Source organism: Gavialis gangeticus, unplaced genomic scaffold (genome assembly GCF_001723915.1).
Source record: "Gavialis gangeticus isolate Ggan-Ray unplaced genomic scaffold, GavGan_comp1, whole genome shotgun sequence".
Classification (NCBI taxonomy): Eukaryota; Metazoa; Chordata; order Crocodylia; family Gavialidae; genus Gavialis; species Gavialis gangeticus.
Genome location: NW_017728998.1, coordinates 2,277,274 through 2,294,553, shown reverse-complemented (window position 1 = coordinate 2,294,553; position 17,280 = coordinate 2,277,274). Strand labels below are relative to the sequence as shown.

Genomic DNA, 17,280 nt, shown 5'->3' with positions numbered 1-17,280 from the left:
GGCCCCGGGGATGCGCCGCGAGCAAAGATGCGCCCTGCTGCGGGGCCGGGGCCGGGGCTCCCCCAGCAGCGCGGAGCGGAGCGGAGCCGTCGCCGCTTTCATGGCACCGACCGCAGCCCTGCGAGCGGGAGCGGGGCGGGGGCGCAGCCACAGGCGGCTCGGCCCGGGGGGCTCCCGGGGTGCGGTCAGCGCGGCTTCCTCGGGCTGGGACTCGGAGGGGCTCAGGACAGATAGCGAGAGGCTCGGGACACACGCACACAGAGATTCAGGGTACCGAGAGAGGTTCAGGACACAGAGAGAGAAGCTCATGACACATGGACAGAGGTTCAGGACACACAGAGAGGCTCAGAAAGCTGCAGCAGAGACCTAGCCCAATCCCAATCACCACGACATAATTGCTGCCCTGAGTGACTTATTCTGGAGCCTGGGGTGTCCTAGCAGGACATGCCCACAGTGCGAGGGCAGCGTGCAGCGTGACAGGGCAAGGCAAGGTTGGACCCAGGGCTAGTGCCTGCTGTTTGCGGCTGGGGTTTGCTGTGGAGCAGAGGGAGCAGACTGGTTGCAGGAGCCCTGCAGTACTGGGCTGCTGAGAGCCCAGGGAGGCATTTTCTAGGCACATCGGCCATCTGAGCCCGTGCCTCAGGGGAAAGCCGTCTTGGCACATTACAAACGTGGGGCAACATTTGAAGCCGGGAGCTGCTGGCCTCCCCTGCCTGGAGACCCTGGCAGGCAATGCTCTGCCTTGATGCAGGCAGCTTCTCCCCAGATCAGGTTGCCCCCATGCCGCAGCCTGCTTCATTATAAGCGAACCAGATGGGGCTCTTGAGCTCCTGGCAGGTTGCCGGAGAGGCCTCGTTCTTGCAGGGGTTGGCTGTGCGATGTACAGTTGAATCAAGGGCGAGCAAGCCACAGGGCACTGAGCGTCTGCACCCAGCTCTGCTCCCAACTCTGCTACTGCAGCGCGGAGTGGAGTCGTGCATAGTAACTGCCACCGTTCTCAGCAAGGCGAGGAAAACCGCTGGAGAAAGGGAAATCTCTCGAGTCTCCATGGTCATGGTCAGACTGGTGCGGACTAGGGGGGGGTTTACTTTCCTCTGTAGTGGGTTGTGTGACTCCCTACCTGGGATCTCTCAAGCATACATTAACCTTTTATAGAAGCAGGACGTTGGCTGTTGCGGTCCCCCTGCTTTCGCTGTGGCAGGCTTGGGAGTTTTGGTTTGTGTTGTTCAGGCTTGATGGTTGCTTTACAAAGGGTTTAGATGATGGATGTGTCTTGGAGGGTTTGGACAGGGCTGATCCTGCCTCAGGCAGGGGGTTGGACTAGACGTGCCCTCTGGAGGTCTCTTGCAGCCCTACTTCTCTAGGATTTCTGTGATGTCCTTTAGTTGAGCTTTGACCCCCATGTCAGGGTGATTGGACCAGAAAACCTGTTGCATCTTTTATTTCAAACTACCGGTTTGTCCCTGCAGTTCCTGACTGGTCCCTCAGCTCCTGGGGGCACCAGTGCTCAGGCCAGGGAAGACATTAATGAGTCCTGGTACTTTGCAGCCATGCTCCCAGCATGGGGGGCTTCCCTGGAGTACTGCACTGATGCATGGCAAGTACATGGTCAGGTGTCCAGGTGGAAATCTGAAGAGACGCTTCAACCTGCTGCTGCCGGGAGCGTGCATTCAGCCATAGGAATGGTGTGCATGACTTCTGTGCATGCAACTGCAAATGTCTAGTCCTGGAGCTTTTAGGGCAAGCCTCCATGGTGTTATGGCCTTTTGACTCTTTTTTTTTACCGTTATCTTCAAGTCTGTGTGAAAATGCAATTGAGTGCATGGCTCATTGCTGAAAAGCAAAAGTTGTCACTCAGCCGGGGCAGCGGGGAGAGCAAAGATCCTAGAGGTCCAGAGGCATCTGGCTCTCCACCTCCACATTCCCAGCACCTTGATAGCAAACAGCCCCACCCAACCTGTCATGTGGGACCGTGCCTGCTCCACGCGTGCCTGGGATTGCACCTGCCATGGGAGGCATTAGCTGGGTGATCCAGCAGCATTCACTTGAGCAATTCCAATTATCTGTGCCACTTGTGAGCTCTTTCCTCCCCTGACGCTGATGAGGATAAATAGCCCGAGAACGCAGCCTGCACGTGCTCCCCACATCAACAGCAATAAGAATGTGCATTCGTACAAATGTTATTGCCATGCATCGCCAGGCCCTGACTCAGTGGAGAGCCCGGACGCATCTGAGCTCTCATTCCTGCGCTGGGAGGCAAGGCAGCGAGGCTGTTTCTGCAATAACATTGACTGCAAATGCCTCTCACAGCCTCCGAAAACTGGTGGGTCCAGTTCTGGGAGATGCACTGTGGAGATGACCTTGGACACAAAAGGAAGTGACTTTTCGACACAGTGCTGTACTGAAAACACAGAGTGATCCGGCTTTGGGCTTTGTTCTTCAGACCATTATGTCTTGGCAGCAGGTTTTGCCCACAGGCAGTGCTGCTGCCTCCCGTGGGAAGGAGGCCAAGAATTGCATAATGGGAATGGTCTCCGAAGGAGGGATATGCTGGGCATTTCTGTGTGCTGGTGCCTCCGTATGCAGCATGCCCTCCATGGCTAGCGGCAGCGTAGGAGATGTAGACACTGCTCCTCTCCCATCGCTGGTCCTGTGGGGTCCCAGGCAGACAGGGGCCCACAGGACCAGCCCCCCATCCTGCATCGTGGCTGGCATGCTAACAGCACCCGTATGTTTGTTATTGCGGTCCTTGCTGCCTGCTCCCCAGCCAGACCTGCTGCTGTTCTCTTGCAAAGAGCCTCTCTGCCTGTTTAGCAATGGAAATGATCTCTTGGGGGTGGGGATTTCAGACAAAACACCAAGAGGATCATTTGGGAGCAGTGGCTGGGAAAGGAGCGCTCTTGTTTCAGTGCAGCATGCCTGGCGGCAGTTTGGTTAGGAGGGCGTCCCTCAGGCTAAGCCTAGTCCTGGGTTCCTGCCAGGGAGGAGTGAGTGCTTGGGGATCCTGGATATGCAGGGTGCAACCTGCGTCCTTGAGCAGAAATGAGCAATATGCACTGTAAGAGCCCAGGTGCCGTTGCTGTAGCATCGGTGCAGGGAGCAGGAGGATGAGATGGGAGAGGGAGGGGTATGGACAGGGGGCACCTAGGCCACGTGGCCTTCGGGGACCCTTTCCCAAGCAGCCTGTGGGCAGGGCTGGGCCCCATGGAGCTGTTCCTCGCTGAGCTGCTGCTTGCATGGATGGAGGCAAGCCCCTGCTGTGATTTGGTTTGGACAGGGCTGATCCTGCCTCAGGCAGGGGGTTGGACTAAATGACCTCTGGAGCTCCCTTCTAGCCCCACTTCTTTGATTCCTATGATCCGACCTGTGCCAGGAGCTAGGGCTTCCTGGACTGTCTGGGGGTGCAGCCTGGGGCCTGTAGCAGCGCAGCGTTGAGGGACAAGAGGACGTGGGGAGCCCCGACGCTCCACGCCCCCAGGCTGCTGGGACCCTCCTAGACAGCCCGCAGGTGGCTGGGGACTCTGTGAGCTTGGGGCACTGCTCCCTCCTCCTGGCACTAAACTCCACCAAGTCCTTGCTCTGTTACTGCCTGTCCTTCCTAATCTAAACCCCACTTCCTACCGGCCTTCTCAGAGCCTGGGCCAGCTCCTGTCTCAGCCCTGCCTGCCAACCTGCTGAAAGCTGCCGTGAGCCCTTTGTCTGGAGGGCCCCATGTGCTCCATCCATTACCGAAATGGGGAGCTAATGGCTGAGCTCCCAGGTGGACACAGATCCAAGGAAGCAGCTTTGGAGTCACGCTCATTGAAAGCGGCACTGGGAGGGACCTTGGGGTCATTTTGCCTGTCCCCGGGGGCAAGGCAGGACGTCTGCTCAGAGCTCTCATTAGCACTTCCAGTCTCAGGGCAGAGGGCTCCATCATGAAGCTGTGGGGTGGGGCGGGCTTGTATTCTCGTGCACCTGAGCCCTGTTGCTCCTGCTTCACTTTGTGTGTCGGCCACTTTCCCATCGTGGTGCATATATGTGGGTTCTCATTGCATCCCCATCCCAGTTGCAGCCTCGTTGAGCCCAGCTGAGCACCTCCAGCCCCCACACAGCAGTTGCTGCTTCACCCATGAAGCCATGGGTAAAACCCAGGCCTCCCCCCTGCCTCTACCATGCAGAAGCTCCTGCAGCCTATGCTAGCCCTGCTCTCTGGTGTACCACCCTATGTGCAACCTCTGCTAGCCTGGGCGTGTTAGCATGACCAGCGTAGCCCTGCTGCCTGCCATGGCTGTATCGAGGAAGGCTTTGTGAGGCTCTGTGTCCAGTTCCCAATAAATGCCCTCAATATACCACGATCAGGAGGGGCTCGTCTGGCCTGGGAGGAGCCCACAATCAGGCCTCAGATCAGGAACTCAGGTGAGCTTGTCTGAGTGACTTGTCCTCTGCCTGTCTGAGCTGCTTGTGGTTCTCAGCTCTCTTGTTCCCTTGGTTTGTCCCGCTGCCTTGCAAGAGCTTGTAGTGAGTGATCCCCACTCCCTCCCATCCCCAGCCTTCAGGAAAGGCTTCTTGTCACCCACACCCGGCTCTTCAGGGCTTCAGCCACTTCATACCTAGCATCCGGTGTGGGAGCAAACTTCGAACAGGAAGGCAGAACTCCCCCTCTGCAAAGCCCTTTGTGAAGCGTAGCGAAGCCAGGACTGCAGCTGTTTGCACCGGGTAGGAACTGGGATGTGTGAGTCTGGAGCTTGCGGCATCCCCTACAGATGGTATCTCGCCTCTCTTCCCATCTGCTCTGTGGTGCAATTAGTCCCCTGGAGAGTGGGGCTCGGGGCCGGCAGCCAGGAGGATGGAGCGGCAGGGCTGGGGGAGGCCTTCCACCTCCTCACTCCTCACTTTTCCTGGCAGTGGGATGGCAATATTCGGTGGAGTACCAGGGGCATGTGGGGGATGCTACGGAGTAGATGGATGTCCCCCATTTTCTGCTGTCACTGCAGCTCCCTGACCTTGACTTTTCAGAGAACAGCCTTCCCCTCTGATGGTACTGGGAGCCGTGTGTGCCCAGGGGCTGGAACGGCAGGCATGAGGGGCCTCAGGCCCAGCTCCCAAAATAAAGGAACACCCCCAAGGCCTTTGGAGATCCCTGTTGCTGTGACGTTATCATGGAGTGAATCCATCTGGGATTTGCGGGATGAGTCAGGCATGGTGTGAGGGGAGCCTCTTGCACCTTCCTAGGTCAGCACTTGCTAATCACCAGGATCCTGGGGGGCAGGAGATACAAGCGCTCAGGTTGGGCCCTGCGCTTTGTCGTTGCATTGTGCCCTTCGGAGGTCCGCAGGGCAGGGAATGCTGGCTTTGGCAGCCTGCTTTGCCCTGCTTCTGTGTGGTTTATAGTGTAGTGCGCACCCACCCAGAAGGCAAAGGTGCCACCTGCCCCGTCCCCAAAATGGGAACGTCAGCAATGCCAACCAGCACAGAGGGTGGCCGCAGGAAGGCCAGAATCACTGGGGCTTGTGTCTGGCTGTTCCTTGACCCACAAGTATCAGAGCAGCCAGGTGAGCTGCAGCCAAGAGCACATCCCGGCGTCTGTCTCCTTCTGTCCAGCCCTCACATTCGGGCTCTTCCATGGTTTGGAGAGGTGGAAGTCAAAGCCACTGACTAGCAGCACCCAGAACCTGAGCGCTCGTAGCTACGCAGCATTTTGTACGGCTCCCGCGGGCTGCGGCTGAGTGCTTGGCATCATCTGGCCTTGTGTCAGGCACCCGGAAGCACGGCATGTGCAGAGGGCACCGGTGGAGTCTGGTTTATCCAGCACCGTGCGGGAACTCAGAGGCAGGGGCAAAGTCCACTTCCCCAGCACAGGGCTCAGCTGCCTTCAGCAGGAAAATGTCCTCCTCTTCCTGCCGTTTCCAGCGGCATTCGTGGCACACCTTCCTGCCTCTGTAGCTAATGAACCTGAGGACAGCACGTTCCCCCCCCTCCTTCTCGGGCCCAGAGTCGCCCAGAGCAAGCCCGTCCTGGCACTGAAAGAACCAGGGTCCTAGGAAGGGTAGTATGGGGGTCTCGTATTACACCAGGGCATCAGGTCAGATCAAGGAGGCCTGGACAGCCCCTATCCCGGCATGCCCTTGTGAGGGTGGGCTTGACTCTGCAGCCTGTATATTATCCCTTTAATGCAGCTTATTTGCAATGCAGGCTCCCAGACTCCGCGCCAGTACCCAGTCCCTCCCCAGCCTGGAGCCTGAGAGTAGCCACTGGGAACAAAGTCCAGTCTGCCCTCGTGGCCTTGCTGGAGGGAGCAGGCCTTCTAGCTCTGTGGGGACCAGGGAGGCCTCTACAGCTGGGTCTATAGCTGACTCTTGTCCAGTGGGGACAGGTCCAGCTTTCAGACTAGCAAGTCACTACCAAGCATGTGTGAGCAGTGGCTTTCTGGGGCGCTGAGAGCTTGGCCAGGGCTGGATGGATGCTTCCCGGGAAGCCAAAGGCCCCAGAGACACCTCTGAGCTCAGGAAAGAACCAGCACAGCCCAGCCCTGCTCCCATCTCTGGTCTGGTCCCCCTGGGAACGGGGCTTCACGCTGTGCAGCGGTGCCCAGAGCCTCCGGCCGCTGCCTGATCGCTGGGTTTGGGTGCACGTGGCTCTCGCGCAGGGCAGGGAGGCAGCGTGGAGGGAGACAATGTGCCAGGCCCTGTGCAAACACAGATGTGGCACTTTGTTGTGAGCCTCCACCGGATGGCAGTGACTGCAGGTGGATGCACCCACTCCGTCACTAAAGCAAGCGTGCTGGCTTTGAGACTCCAAGTGAACGGCCGTGGGGAGAGGGGGCACTCACTCTGTCTGCTTCTTCCTTCACAGAGCCCCCCTTGATCCTGCCTCCCTCGACGGAAGCCCAGGTATGTCCCAGACGCTCCAGCTCGGTAAGCAGTGCGATGAACCCGGGGCCTCTGCAGGTGCAGGCACAGACACGTGTGCACCAGCTCACAAGCGCACAGAGACATGCATCCTTCTTAAGCCTGGGGGCCTGATGCCCATGCCAGTTGCTGGGGAAGCGAGGGGTCCATACTGATGCTGTGTCAGCCTCTCCTTGCCAGGTGCTGGACTCTGCTGTAGGCGCTGGGTGTAGCCACCAGCCTGGGTTGGGGGGAAGGTGACACGCACAACATCTCCATGGGGAAAGAGTCTGCTGCAAGCATTTGTTGTGGCTGCAGGCTGGCTGCGTCTCCATCCCCCCACCCTGGTTTCTCGGAGTGCCCCACGGCTGTCTGTCCTCACACCGTCACTGTGCTGGGTGGCATCAAGCCATTCAACTGGGCCCTGTGTATCCCCCAGTCTTGCCCAGCAGGTCCGGCAGGACCTGGGAGGCTGAAGCCAGTGAGGAATCTGGAGGGACCAGACAGCTTTAAATCAAAGCTCTGTTTAAGGAGAAGAGCTGGAATCAAGAGTAATTTAAGCTAGCCAGTGTTTAGGGCACCCAACCGTTGGGGCACACATCTGTGGCACCGAAGCAGCATGTAGCACTGCTGGGACCCCTGCACCATGCACCAGACGGGTGCAGGAGCGGAGGGTGCTGCAGCTCAGGCCCTTTGGTATTCATGTCAGTGCACAGTCATGACCTGCCTGGAGGCAGGGAGCCAACGCTGCCCGCAGGCCCCTCCGTGCTCCTGGGATTTGCTTTGGAGCATGACAGTAAGTACTGTGGTGGGGGAGCTCGGAGGCCTGCAGCCCATCTGCAGGTCCTGCCAGGGGTGGGTCCAGTCCCTCTCTTTGCTGCTGCTGGACTGGTCTGAAACCACGTGGTGGTTGTTCCTGCTCCATGGGCACGTGGAACTGGTGCCTATGGAAGGGCACGCCTTCCCCGCTGGCCTGGCGCCAGCCACCGCTGCCCACGCTCCGCTTCCTGCCTCGTGCTGGGGCCAGCTCTTTGATCAACGCGTTTTTGAAATTGGAGGCTGTTTTTCCCCCCCTCTGCCACTGGCTGGAGTCACAGGTTTTCTGCATCAATCAGCTTGCAGCAGCGCTGGCTGAGCCACGCGTATTGGGCCATCGCAGCCAGGCAGAGCCAAGGGTAATCTCACTGCTCCCTGCCCCTGGACTGGGCTGTCACGTGGCGGAGGCACCTGCCACCACAGCGTCTCGCCCTGGGATAACAGGAGGCCATATGTGGGCTGGCACTAGGGTGGAGGCGACTCCTCTACCTTCCCCTGTGGCTGTCCCATGACTTTGTGGGACACAGTGGTTGGTGACTCCCATCTTTCTAACTTCCCCAGCACTGGATGAGCTGTGCACCCGACATGGGCAGGAACCTGCCTGGAGCACTTGCTCCCCCCACCCCTTGCAGGCCCTTCCTTTGGGAGGGCCCTGCCCCAGACCTGCCTTCCTTCCCCCTCCAAGCTCTGGCTCCAATCTGAGGCAGCTGGCCCCAACCAGCCCTGCTGCTCTCGTCCTAGCTGCCCAGCCCAGCACTGCTTCATCAGTGTGGGGAGCTGCAGCTGCAGCAGGTCCATGCTCCTGGGCCCTGACCCAAGGTGCATGGGCATCAGTCCAGCCTTTCTACTGCTTTCTGTGAGCCCTGGATCAGCCCCCTGGCCTTATCGGCACCTGGAGCCGGCTGCCGGCCGAGATAAGCTACCAGCCCCAGGGCCCTTGTCGCTGCAATTCACTTTGTTTTGAGATTTCACCAGGTCCTGAGTTCAACCCAGGTTCCTGGCTTTCCCTCTGCCCCGGCCACCTCCTGCGGGGTCTGGGGAGCAAATGCCACTGAGCACCACTGTGCAGACGCTGGGCTGCTCGTTTCCATCCATCCCCTGGGCAGCTCTGGTTTCCCTCGCTCTCGCTGTAATGGAGTGGCAGTAAACAGAGGAGGTCTGTGAGACAGCTGGGGACCAGCCAGCCAGCCCCGGGGCCTGAGCAGTGCCTCCCGCCTCTGTGGCCAGAGCAGGGGCTGGAGCTGCCCAGGGCATAGGGCTCAGAGTGTGGAGCCCCTTAGACAAGCTCAGCACAAGCTTGCACCGTGCTGGGACAGGGGTCTTCACTGCCAATGTCCCTGCTAGGAACAAACCAGACCCTTGAGGCTCTCTTGGGAGTGCAGGCAGGAGGGGTCTCTGCCGAATCAGGGTAGCAGACCCTGAGCTGGAGCTGAGGTCAGGAAAGCAGAGCAGCCCCCCCGGGCTCTGTGCATGGCCAGGTATCACGTGCAGGGGAGGGGGAGAGGGAAGCAGTGCAGCACTGCCTGACCCCCGCTCGTGCTGCCCATGCAAAGGGCTGGAGATTGCAACGGGGTCTGGCCCAGCCTCCCACCCCCCAGCCACAGTGGGGGGTTCCCCAGCCCCCAGCTCACCCCGTGCTGCCCTCCCCTTGCAGATGGTGCAGTCACTGGGGTTCGCCATCTACCGGGCACTGGACTGGGGGCTGGACGAGAGCGAGGAGCGGGAGCTGAGTCCCCAGCTGGAGCAGCTCATCGACCTCATGACCAACAGTGACTCGCAGGACAGCGGCTGTGGCACGGCGGATGAGGGCTATGGGGGCCAGGAGGAGGAGGAGGAGGCGGCAGAGGGCCCCCCGCGGGCTGTGCACACCTTCGAGCAGGCCATGCGGGTGTGCGCAGCCCGCCTGACGCATCCCCACGAGGCGCAGGCCCACTACCAGGCTGTGTGTCGGGCTCTCTTCGTGGAGACCGTGGAGCTGAAGGCCTTCCTCGCCAAGATCCGCGATGCCAAGGAGGTGAGCACGCGCCCGCCGCGACACCCACCAGCTGTCCCAGCCCTGAGGGGTCCTTGACTTCCCCTCCCACCCCTGCCTGGTGGGGTCTGTGCCGTCCCCTGGAGGGGATGGTGTCCCAGCTGCCTCCCCGGCCCCACAAGCTCCCGCCTGGGCCACGCGCTTGCCCTCTGGTGTCGAGAGGGGGAAGCGCGTGCATGGCTGCTCCAGCCCGCACCCTTGCTGCTGTGCAAGCCACCCAAGGGAGGTGGATCTCGGCCCCAGCAAGCTCCCGATCTCCGGGGAGAGCCAGCGGGGTCACGGCTTGTAGGGCTGCAGCAGGATGGGCCTCAGCCGCGATCCAGGAGCTCCACCTGCCAAATGTGTGGGGACATGGGGGCAGGAGCTCTACCTGGGACAGAGGCTGAGCCAGGCTGGGCATCTTCCCCGAGGGTGCGGGGATGGGGCTACCCCGGAGTCAGCCTCCAGCTGTGGAGTCATCGGGGCCTGTCGTAGAGCAGTGGGGGTGGCAGGGACCAGCAGCACCGGGCATCACACCCAAACCTGCCGCGGGGAAAGCAGGGGGAGTTGGCAGCCAGTGTCCTGCAACAGTAAAAGGTTAGGGCCAGGATGGCCGGGCTCTGGGTTGTCAATATGGCACGTGGGCATGTCTGGGTCAGGTCATCCGAGATGCTTCGCTGCCTCATTGAACTCATTATCAGCTTGGGGGAAATGTATCCCCCCTCCCCTTCCCGGGCATTCACGTGGAGACCAGGGCCATAGCCGGGACTGCAGCTGAGCAGTGCTGAGCTGGGCTCCGGGGAGGCCGTGCAGGGACAGCGGGGCCTGGTGCTTTGCTGGGCTGAGCAGAGGGGAGGCTGCCAAGGGGCTGTGTGTAGGGAAGGGCACCGCCGTGGAAAGGGGAGAGCCAGCTGCTGCCCTGAGTGGGGCACTTGCTCTGCAGCACCCCTCCGACGTGCGGCAGGGCTGTCTGCACCCGCACCGGGCAGGCTGGGCCTCTGCTTTCAAACCCACCTGGAAAGCTAAGCAGTCGAAGCACCGGAGCTCCCCCAGGGCACTGAGGCTGGTGTTGTCCCCACTCATTTCTGCTGCTACCCCCCAGCACCGAGGGCTTGGCCCAGTGGGCAGGGGCCTGCAGCTCCTGTCCCCCCATCGAAGTGCTACCCGCATGGATCCCTGGAGGCAGAGCAGCGCCCGGGATGGGGTCCGGGGCTCCCTCTGTGGTACTTAAACCCCCTGCAGAGACCAGCTAGTGCTGAGGCTCACCTCCACTCCCCGGGAGGGCGCAGGGCTGCTGGGCTGGGCGCAGGGCGTGGGTCACGTGGAGCTCCCATCCTGCTGCAGATGCTGAAGAAGCTGAAGGATGACGAGGGGCCAGAGGAGAAGTCAGCTGCTGACCTGGACAACCTGCGCAACACGGACTGGGTGAGGGGTGCAGCAGGGTCCTGAGCACCATTCCCCCGTGGGGGCAGTGGGGAATGGGGGGAGCCCCCATCCTGGGGTTACAGCCTTGGGACCCCCACAAATAGCCTGCAGAGGAGGGCGGGGGCCAGAGGGAAGCTGCAGGCACCAGGGACCTGTGGCTTGCTCACCCCGTGTGGAAGCCCCTCCTGTGCTGGGCAGTGGGACAGGGGCTGCCTGGGGGATCAGTGCTGGCCCCGTCCTGGGCTTTGCCCAGCCAGCTGCACACAGCCTTGGTGCCTGCCCCCACGCTGGGCCGCCCGTGCTGCCCAGTAACAGGCCATGTCTGCTCCAGGCCCGGCTCTGGGTGCAGCTGATGCGGGAGCTGCGCCACGGCGTGAAGCTGAAGAAGGTGCAGGAGAAGCAGTTCAACCCGCTGCCCACCGAGTACCAGCTGACGCCCTTCGAGATGCTCATGCAGGACATCCGGGCGCGCAACTACAAGTTGCGCAAAGTCATGGTGAGCCTGGGGGGCCCGGGGCAGGGCTGGGCCACAGCTGGCCAGGGCCAGCCCCAATGCAGATGCGCTGTGTCCTTGCACCCCTGACCGGCCTGCCTGGGGGAGTGGGCAGACCCACCTGGGTGTACCCCACGCAGCCGGCCCTGCACTGGACACGTTGATGGTGTCCCCATGGGTAATGGGGCTCCCTGCCTGTGCCTGGGTCCCCCTGCCCTGTCCCTCTGCAGCCTCCCACACCATCCCAGCAGACCTGTGGTCACTCCCTTGTCCCTCCTCCCTCTCTCCCATGTATGTCCAGGTGGACGGCGACATCCCCCCGCGGGTGAAGAAGGATGCACATGAGCTCATCCTGGATTTCATTCGGTCCCGGCCGCCGCTGAAGCAGGTAAAGCACGTCTGAGCCCCGGCTCCGGCTGGGCCCGACTGCCTGCAGGAGATCCCAGCACGGCCCCATCCTGCCCCAGTATAGGAAGAGTCCTGGAGAGCTGTGGGGCGCAGGCTAGGGAGGTCATGAGCCCAGGGTGGGAGCCCCATGCTGCTCCCAGTGCTGCGTGGTTATGACCATACGAACATCACGTGTGGGGTCCCGGGCTCCAGGCTCCGCTGTCCTGAGTGCTGTCTTCCTGAGCTCCCTTCACCTTGCTCACTGGGGTCTCCACGTGCTGTCAGTGGTGGTGGAGGAGGGGGTGCCGGCTGGCCCCGTCATGCTGAGCGCCTGCCCCCACACCCTAGGCTTCAGAGCGGCGGCTACGCCCCATGCCCCAAAAGCAGAGGACGCTGCATGAGAAGATCTTGGAGGAGATCAAGCAAGAGCGGAAGCTGCGCCCCGTGGAGACGCGGTACCAGAACCAGAAAGGTAACGGGCTGCCGCCCCTTCCCCCATCCCCACCCCTGGGCAAGCATGGCCCTGAGGACAGCAGCCACATTGCCTTCACCCTGAGCCAGCCTGGGGGGCTCAGACACAAAAAGGGACCCGCCGCAGCCCTGGCCCACCCCAGTCCCTGCATCCATCCTCCCCCAGCTCCCATGTCATGGGTCCGGCAGCTCCCTGCCCCCGTGGTCCGGTCCCCTTTTCACCCAAGCATGCCCAGTCTTGGCTGAGCTGGCTCCTGGCTGTCACCTCATCCTCCAGGGCCATCCTGCCAGCCTGTCCCCCGTGCTGGGCTGAGTCAGGGGGTGCAGCCCCCAGCAAGCCAGCCCCATCACCAGGGTGTCTCTGGGCTCCATGGGTCAGGGTGGGGACCATACCCTGAAGGTGCCTCCCATGCATCAGCCCTGCCTAAGCACACCTGAGACCTGCCCATGCCCTGCCCTGCCCTGCCCCGCAGGCTTCGGCTCCCTGCCCTGCATCGTCAATGCCTGCTCCAGCAACGTGAAGTCCAGCTCCTGCCTCAACCTCTCGCTGGCAGACACCGGCGCCGTGCCCCCACCCCGCCCGCGGGTCCTGCTCAAGGCACCCACACTGGCCGAGATGGAGGAGATGAACAGCTCCGAGGTACAGGAGGCGCTGAGGGGAGCAGGGAGGGGGGCAGGGGGAGACTTGGGCATCAGCAGGTCTCTGCCCTTCCCCTCATTCCTGCGGATGTCCCCATTGCAGGAAGAGGAGTCCCCCCGCTCGGAGGCTAGGCCAGAGCCAGGGTCACTGCTCCCACTGACCCGCGACCGCTCCTTCTCGGAGCAGGACCTGGCCCAGTTCCAGAGCGAGGCGGTCACCAGCCAGCCCGGCACCAAGCCCCCCGGCACCCAGGAGTCCGACCCGCGGCCCCGCTCAGGTAGCATGCACGGCATGCGGACCAGCACAGAGACCACCGGCAAGTGCCCCCTCCTCCCCTCCACTCCCCTGTCCCGCCCTGCCCAGGGCATCCTGGCTCAGGTTACCATCCTGCTGGGAAGCTGAGGACACGCGAGGCTGCAGACAGGCTCCAGGGTCGCTGCCCGTGGCCTGGACCTTGTGCAGCAGGAGCGCAGCGCAGCTGTTTGCTGGAGGGCAGGGCCAGAGCTCCCCTGCTGCCCTTCTCGAGGGCACTTGCACGGCTGCTCAGCCTGGGGCTGCTCTGCATCCCCCCCACCGGCTGCTGTGTCCTGAACCCCCTCCCTTACCCATCCCTGCCAGCCTCGGGCAGTCAGGTCCCTCTCAGTGGGGCTAGGGGTGCCCGGGCCCTGCTCCAAGCTGCGTTGGGGTGGGACTGACGGCCCAGTTCTCCTCCAGGCTCCGTCCCGGCCAGTTACCACCAGGCCCCGCGCAACACTGCTCCGCTCGCCCCTGCCCACGGCTCCCTCAGCTCCGTGGAGGAGAGGTCGGAGGAAGGCCCCGGCTCCACCCCCGGCCCCAGCACCAAGCACCTCTGGCTGGTATGTGCCTGGTTGGCTTGTGTGTGAGCTCAGGAGCCCTGTGCACTGTCCTGGCACCTGGGAGATACCCAAGGGGGTGCAACCAGGACTGGGGCAGACACGGCTGAAGGGAGGGTTGGCAGGGGAGTGAACCGGTGGGATCTGGGAGCTGCTCTGAGCCCCTGGCATCTCATCCTGGAAGCCACCGCAGCTGAATGAGCCACCCAGGTAGCTGGCCAGGGGCTGACAGCACGCAGCCCCGTGGGCTGGTGCCCCAAACCCAGTCCAGCCAGAGCATCCGGTGCAGCCTGAGGGCAGGGATCCTGTGTTTAAGGCGGGGCAGGAGCCCAGAGCCCCTGGTGCTCCTGCCTGCATGAAGATGTAGATGCCCGTGGCCTGGGTGGCCATGGCCTCATTGCAGGCCCTGCCACCAGGCAGGGAGCAGAGCCGTGGCCCCACCTGCCCTTGCTGCCCTCGGCCACAGGAGTTCAGCCACCCCGTGGAGAGCCTGGCGCTGACTGTGGAGGAGATGATCAATGTGCGCAAGGTGCTGGTGAAGGCCGAGATGGAGAAGTTCCTGCAGAGCAAGGAGCTCTACCAGAGCCTGCGCAAAGGCAAGGTGAGGGCAGCCCCGTCGGCCCCCGGGCAGGCCAGGCCCGCAGGAAGCCAAGGGGTGGCAGGGCCAGGCTGACATGTGCCTTTCACCTCTGCCCCTTCCACCCCGCAGATCTGCTGCTGCTGCCGAGCCAAGTTCCCGCTGTTCTCTTGGCCTGCCAGCTGCCTCTTCTGCAAGAGGTGAGAGGGGACCCCCGTGCCACCAAGGCCAGGGGGCAAGAGGGGCCGGGGGGCTGCCAGGAAGAAGCACCGGGGTCCTCACTGACCCTCTCCATTCTCCTGTGGCTCTTAGGTCCGTCTGCAGCTCCTGCAGCCTGAAGGTAAGAGGTGCTTCTGCTGCTGTCCCCGGGGTGCTCTTCCTTGGTGGTGTCCAGTCTCTCTGGGGACTGCCGTCTTGCCTGGTCACTGCTGGAAGCCCCCAAAGGGGCAGCAGGACATGCCAAAGTCTGGTTGTCTGGGTGGTGGCCGGGGGGCAAGGGGCAGGTAGGGGCTGTGCTGGGTGCTCTGTGATGGGGCCAGGATGGAGAGACCAGCCCCATTACAGCAGTACCCATGGGGCAGCCAGGGCAAGGCAGCCTAGCAGGTCTCTGCTGGTGCTGACCTCTGCTCCCGTTGCAGATCAAGATGCCGTCCAAGAAGCTGGCCCATATCCCTGTCTACGCGCTGGGCTTCGAGAGCATGCTGGGGACGCTGCCTGGCACGGCGCTGCCGGTCCGGAAAAGAGACGTGTTCCAGTGAGTGCCGCACCCTCGCAGCGAGCCGTGGGGTCAGCAGCCCACAGCCCCCAGGGCCAAGCCAGCCCTGCAGGCAGGTCACAGCAGGTGACACAGGCTCTGGGGATGGGGCTGGCTCTCTGGGGAGCTCCCCCCACAATGACCAGGCCCCTTGCAGCACTCCCACGGGGAGCTGCAAGGGTGCAGTGCTGCGTGCAGAGTGCAGTCAGCTCCCATGGATGGCAGGAATAAATCTGTTCCCAGCCTTTCCCCTTGCTCCTGGCCCAGCTTCACCCACCCATGGCAGCTCTCCTGCCCCTCCAGCTCTGGCTCTCTGCTCCTGCCCTTTCATCCCCCTCCTGGGCAAAGCACGGAGACAGGGCACCACAGAACACCAGCTTGCGGGTGCTCCCGGGCTGCGGGTACCCCAGAGCAGGGACGGGGGGAGGCTACATCCAGCCTGACATGAGCTGTGTCTTGCAGCTCCCTGCGGGGAAGGGGCTGGTGGGGTGTGGAGCAGGAGTTTCCCCACATCTACGCCCACGGCTCAGTCCTCAAGGATGTGTGCAGCGACTGCACCAGCTTCGTGGCTGACGTTATCAGCTCCAGCCGGAAGAGCGTGGACATCCTCAACACCACACCACACCGCAGCAGGAAGACCCAGTCACTCTACATCGACCCTGGCCGCTAGCAACGGACTCTGCTGTCCTGTGGCCCCTGCCCTGGGCACCAGCATCTCTGCCAGAGCCAGCCCCCCAGAGACCGAGCTCCTTGGAGGCCCGGGGTTCTCTGGGCAAGAGCCCCCAGCCCCACACCTGCAGACAATCCCACCTTCGATGGCTTCCAGCTGCCCCTGCTTCCTACAGACTGCCAGGCCCCTCGTGGAGCACACACCTGCCCCTCAGCAAGGCCTGCTAGCAGCTCTGTGTGTATGTACATATATATATATATATATATATAATATATACAGCCTCTATATTTATATACATGACCGACAGCCAGGGGTGTTCGCTGCCAGGTGCTGTCTGAAGCCGCAGCTTGCCTGGCAGGGACCCGCTGGCTCGGTGTCTCCCACTGCAGGCAAAGCAAACCCAGCTGCTCTCTTTCCCCGTGCTCCGCAGGGCTGGGCGCAACCCCCCTGCTTTGTAGAGCAGCCGACCAGGCAGGGAGACCCCCGGGGTGTCTCACACAGCAGCTCAGGGCAGCATGAGGTCCTGTCCTCAGAGCAGGGCGAGGCGGCTGGGCCCTGCCATGAGCTCTGCCCTCGATAGTACCTGGGCTCTCTGCCCTCCCCATCCTTGTAGCCCCCATGCCTCCCTTCCAGCTCATGCTGCTAGAAGCAGTGCTGGGTGCAGGAGTGGGGGCTCCCGTGTGTGTCTCCGGATCCTGTGTCTGTGCCAGACAATCAGCTGTGAATATTTATTTGTCCTTATGCTGGAGGTCATGGGGAGGGGCTGTGGGGTGGGGCCACGTCTCATGTCTGTCTGATGCTACCCTTTCTCTGCCAGAGCTGTCAGGGATTGTGCAGACAGCCCTGCCGCTCTCCGGAGTGTCGGGGCAGGTGCATGGCTGCTGGGCGCTGGGTGGAAACCCTCTACCTTTCACACTTGGGGTGCTGGAGGGGCTAATGCTGCAGGGACAACACTAAGAGGTCCAGCTGTGCCAGCCATGAATGCCCCCAGGTCCCTGGGGGGCGGCTCAGACGGATAAGGACCCTGCTGCCCTATGCTACGGCCTCCTGCTTCTCTGCCAACCCGCTCGCTGCTCCCTGCTGACGCGCCTGCGAACGACAATGCCTTATCACTGTCCCGGATCGCCCGTCCACGGCCCTGCGTGAGCCAGGCCTCCAGCCATGGGCCTGACCAGGGCCAACAGATCTGGTCATCGTGTTCTACCCAGCCCGCGCCATAAAGACTCCATGTATATTGTAAATAGCCTGCATCGGACCAGCATGGTTGCTCCTTGTACATACAGTTGCTCCCATCCCAATAAATACCTATTTTA

The 17,280-nt window shown here is 62.2% G+C and overlaps 1 protein-coding gene across 1 annotated transcript; it reads left to right on the top strand.

Annotated features, from left to right (window-relative positions):
• The first annotated feature begins 6,766 nt into the window (after positions 1–6,766).
• Positions 6,767–17,280, top strand: SPIRE2 (spire type actin nucleation factor 2). The gene is made up of 14 exons (XM_019505370.1): positions 6,767–6,872; positions 9,340–9,699; positions 11,041–11,121; positions 11,453–11,617; positions 11,916–12,002; positions 12,350–12,473; positions 12,946–13,112; positions 13,215–13,389; positions 13,827–13,969; positions 14,433–14,567; positions 14,676–14,743; positions 14,856–14,883; positions 15,182–15,297; positions 15,760–17,280. Exons 2-14 carry the CDS (start codon positions 9,340–9,342, stop codon positions 15,965–15,967), a joined length of 1,857 nt encoding a protein of 618 aa, XP_019360915.1. The 5' UTR covers positions 6,767–6,872; the 3' UTR covers positions 15,968–17,280.